Source organism: Pundamilia nyererei, unplaced genomic scaffold (genome assembly GCF_000239375.1).
Source record: "Pundamilia nyererei isolate P.nyererei 1_Seehausen unplaced genomic scaffold, PunNye1.0 scaffold00539, whole genome shotgun sequence".
Classification (NCBI taxonomy): Eukaryota; Metazoa; Chordata; class Actinopteri; order Cichliformes; family Cichlidae; genus Pundamilia; species Pundamilia nyererei.
This window is the reverse complement of record NW_005187940.1, coordinates 51,098-54,219: the sequence shown is the minus strand read 5'-3', so window position 1 is coordinate 54,219 and position 3,122 is coordinate 51,098. Positions and strand designations below refer to the sequence as shown.

Sequence of the window (3,122 nt, the reverse complement as noted above, 5' to 3'; positions counted from 1 at the left end):
AGAGACTGTGCATTATGGCAACAGTCCCCTCTGAGAGGATCTTCTCCAAAACAGGACAGATAATTACTGACAGAAAAAAATGGATCAGCTTCTCAAAGTTGAGGCACTTAGTATTTCTAAATGGTCTGTGTGTTCACTTTTTTGTTTTGCTTTGCATATTTGAATCTATATTTTATTGTGTTGTGGTTTGCAGTGTTAAGAGTTGAAATGTAAATAGTTGTGATGTGCAGTTACGTGAGCTTACCTGCTGGAGAGTCCTCCATGCAGCAGTCTGAATCTTTAGGTTGTATCTCCAGAATGTTTTCCTTATTTGTACAGCAGCACTGAGTCTTGGTGTCATACTGGTTGTGGCCACAGCACCGGTGGTGGCTAGAATTCCTCACCAAAATTATCCTGTTATCAGTTGGACCACAACACAACTGCTTATCCTTATCAAAAACCTCTGTGGGGAAAAACATGTTTTTAAAAAAAAATCATACTCAACCATAACTTAGTCTTTATTTTGCTGATAGTCCTACTGAAAACAATGATGCTTGTACTCAGCATCACCATTTGTTAAACATCTTTGTTTCTCACAAAGACATGTCATCTGGAATCAAAAATCTCAGTTTTGTTGTTTCCTTTGTTTCTCTTTAGTTAAGTGGTTCTTGGATTGGATTGTACCAGTAGCTGTAAAGGACTGTTTACTGTATATAACACTATTTACTTTGGCACAACCCAACTGAAAGTTTCAAGCACGTCAAATAATTCTTTTTTTTTACATTTGCCTTTGACATATGAGAAAAGGCAACTAACTACCTAAGTACAACACATCGTACTATTGGATGATGTGTTGTACTTAAAGAAAGTACATCAAAGTACCTCAAAGAAACACAATACAAGAAATCAAACTCAGTATAAGAAAAATGAAATGTAGAGAGAAATCTAAAACTACATAAATGCTAAACAGTGGCTACAACTCAGACACAACTCAAAATGTTTAGAACAAACATTAAATTAAAAGAGAATCCAAAATTTAAACACTAGAAAAACAATGAAAAAAACAAACTCAAGAATTCACAAAAATAAAGCAAAAAAACAAAATAAGCTGCTTTGAGGAATCTACAATAAAATTGTTACACCTTACTGAAATAAGGAGCTTCTTCAAAAGCACTGAAGAGGAATAGAGCCTGACTAGCTAAGCCTCAGTGTTTAACACTCAAGCAAATCAGATTGTTAAAAATTCACAGACACCTGAGATCTTGTGATGGTTTAGATGTAATGTTATGTTTTAATTGTATGCTGTATGTTTGGTGTGATGTTTTTCACTAGTTTGTCCAGCATTGCTCACCTTTACCACAACATTCAGCCATTGGTCCAGGTTTTGTTGTGATGGTTGACTGACAACACATTTCATTGACTGGGTTGTACGCCTTCAGATCACAACACTTGGATACCTTTTCATTCAGACCCTGGTCAACACTGGCTGTAAAAACAAGACACGGATACCAGAACCACAGTGTAACTGCTGAACATGTGATGTCTGTTCATGTAAACAGTAATTTGTAAAATGTTATTGCCTGTCTGTAATTTCTATTAAAGCATTATTTTTTCCATCACATTCAGTTTCTTGCACAGTTAATGTCACCACTACAATTTTAGTTTACAAATGCATTACCTATGATGTCGTGCTCATGCTGTACTTTACAACAAGTGGCTGTTTCCGGATTGTAAGGCTCATTTCCACAACAAGAGAGACTTGCACCAGGGTAAAGTTTGTTTTCACAGCAAGTAGCCTCTTGGATGTCATACCATGTTCCATTACAGTCTTTTCTAAAAATAAAAGATAACATAAATAACAGTAAATACAGCTTTTGCTGTAGAACATATAATATTTCAAAGTGAGACTCTAGAAGATGCTTCCGACGTTCTGTGCTTACATTTAAAGTTTTTGTGAGGTTGTTTGGTTCATGCGCTTATAGCTTCCGCAATGTTTGCACTTTTGTGACAGACACAGGATCAGTTCTGGTCCCATGATTTAAGTTTAAAAACAAAATGGATTGTGCCCTTCCAGTTTTTTCCTCTCACTTTTCGGTACATTCTGATATGTAAATCATAATAGTGTCATCTTTAAAACACCGCATCGCTACAGTCTACATAACCATTATGTCTCCCCGTCTGTTCTTGTGTGAAACATGGCTTCTAATGCAGAGCTTAACCTGTAAAGATGGGTCAAGTGCTTGAACTACAAAACACAAATAGTACAGACAGTGAGTGAGGAGGACTCACCGATAACAGTTGTTTCTGGAGGCTGCGCTGGTTCCTCCTGCGGAGTTTGTCAACAAGCACAGTCACGTGAGTCGCTTCTTAGTTAAGGCTAAAACAAGTTCATTTGTCAACATTTTTTTCTACATGATGAGAGTTACACATGGACTACTGCGACAATGGAGCCTATAATGGTAAAACAAAAGTCCTTGGTGATCTGGGAAATGAGAATCCGTCTACCGCCCACGAGTCACGCTACCAGCTGTGATTTCTCACCAGCACTGCTGTAAATTGCCGAATCGACATACATAACACGTTTTCGCACCTAAGGAATAACCGTCTGTTTCTGGTCGTTTCTGATTGTTCAAAAAAGAACATTTATAATGTTCTTTTTTGAACAATAAAGATATCAAGAAAAAAATAATAAAATAATAAAAAATAATAATATCAAATATGTATCATGCAGTGTTGTGCAAATAAATAAACCTTAACCCTACTTACCACAAGCAAAAATCACCCAAGCTGAAAAATTAGCACAAAGCATTATTATTCAATTAAAACACACACGCGCGCACAAAAACCATATAACGCATCAAAACCGATTTCGGCAAATGATGTCGAATAACTTACCAAATCGTAGCACCCAAAGCACGAACATTTTGAACTCTGATTACCCACTGAAAGTGAGATCCAAACTGACAAAGGGATGAGTTTAAATACTACGTTAGCCACACCTCCCTTGTGAGAATATCAGTGGCATTTATAAACAAACCGTGAAGCTGGTGTGAACACAAGACGGACGTGCAAAAGGCGTATGCACAACACTACTACTACTACTACTACTACTACTACTACTACTACTACTACTACTACTACTA

General features: G+C 36.8%; 1 protein-coding gene across 1 annotated transcript; it reads right to left on the bottom strand.

Annotated features, from left to right (window-relative positions):
* Positions 1–222: 222 nt before the first annotated feature.
* On the bottom strand, positions 223–2,939 carry LOC106455957 (galaxin-like). The gene is made up of 6 exons (XM_013907831.1): positions 2,875–2,939; positions 2,746–2,766; positions 2,269–2,305; positions 1,658–1,812; positions 1,331–1,465; positions 223–442 (listed from the first exon to the last, which is right to left on the bottom strand). The coding sequence occupies exons 1-6, from the start codon at positions 2,900–2,902 to the stop codon at positions 231–233; spliced, it is 588 nt and encodes a 195-aa protein (XP_013763285.1). The 5' UTR covers positions 2,903–2,939; the 3' UTR covers positions 223–230.
* Between the last annotated feature and the right edge of the window lie 183 nt (positions 2,940–3,122).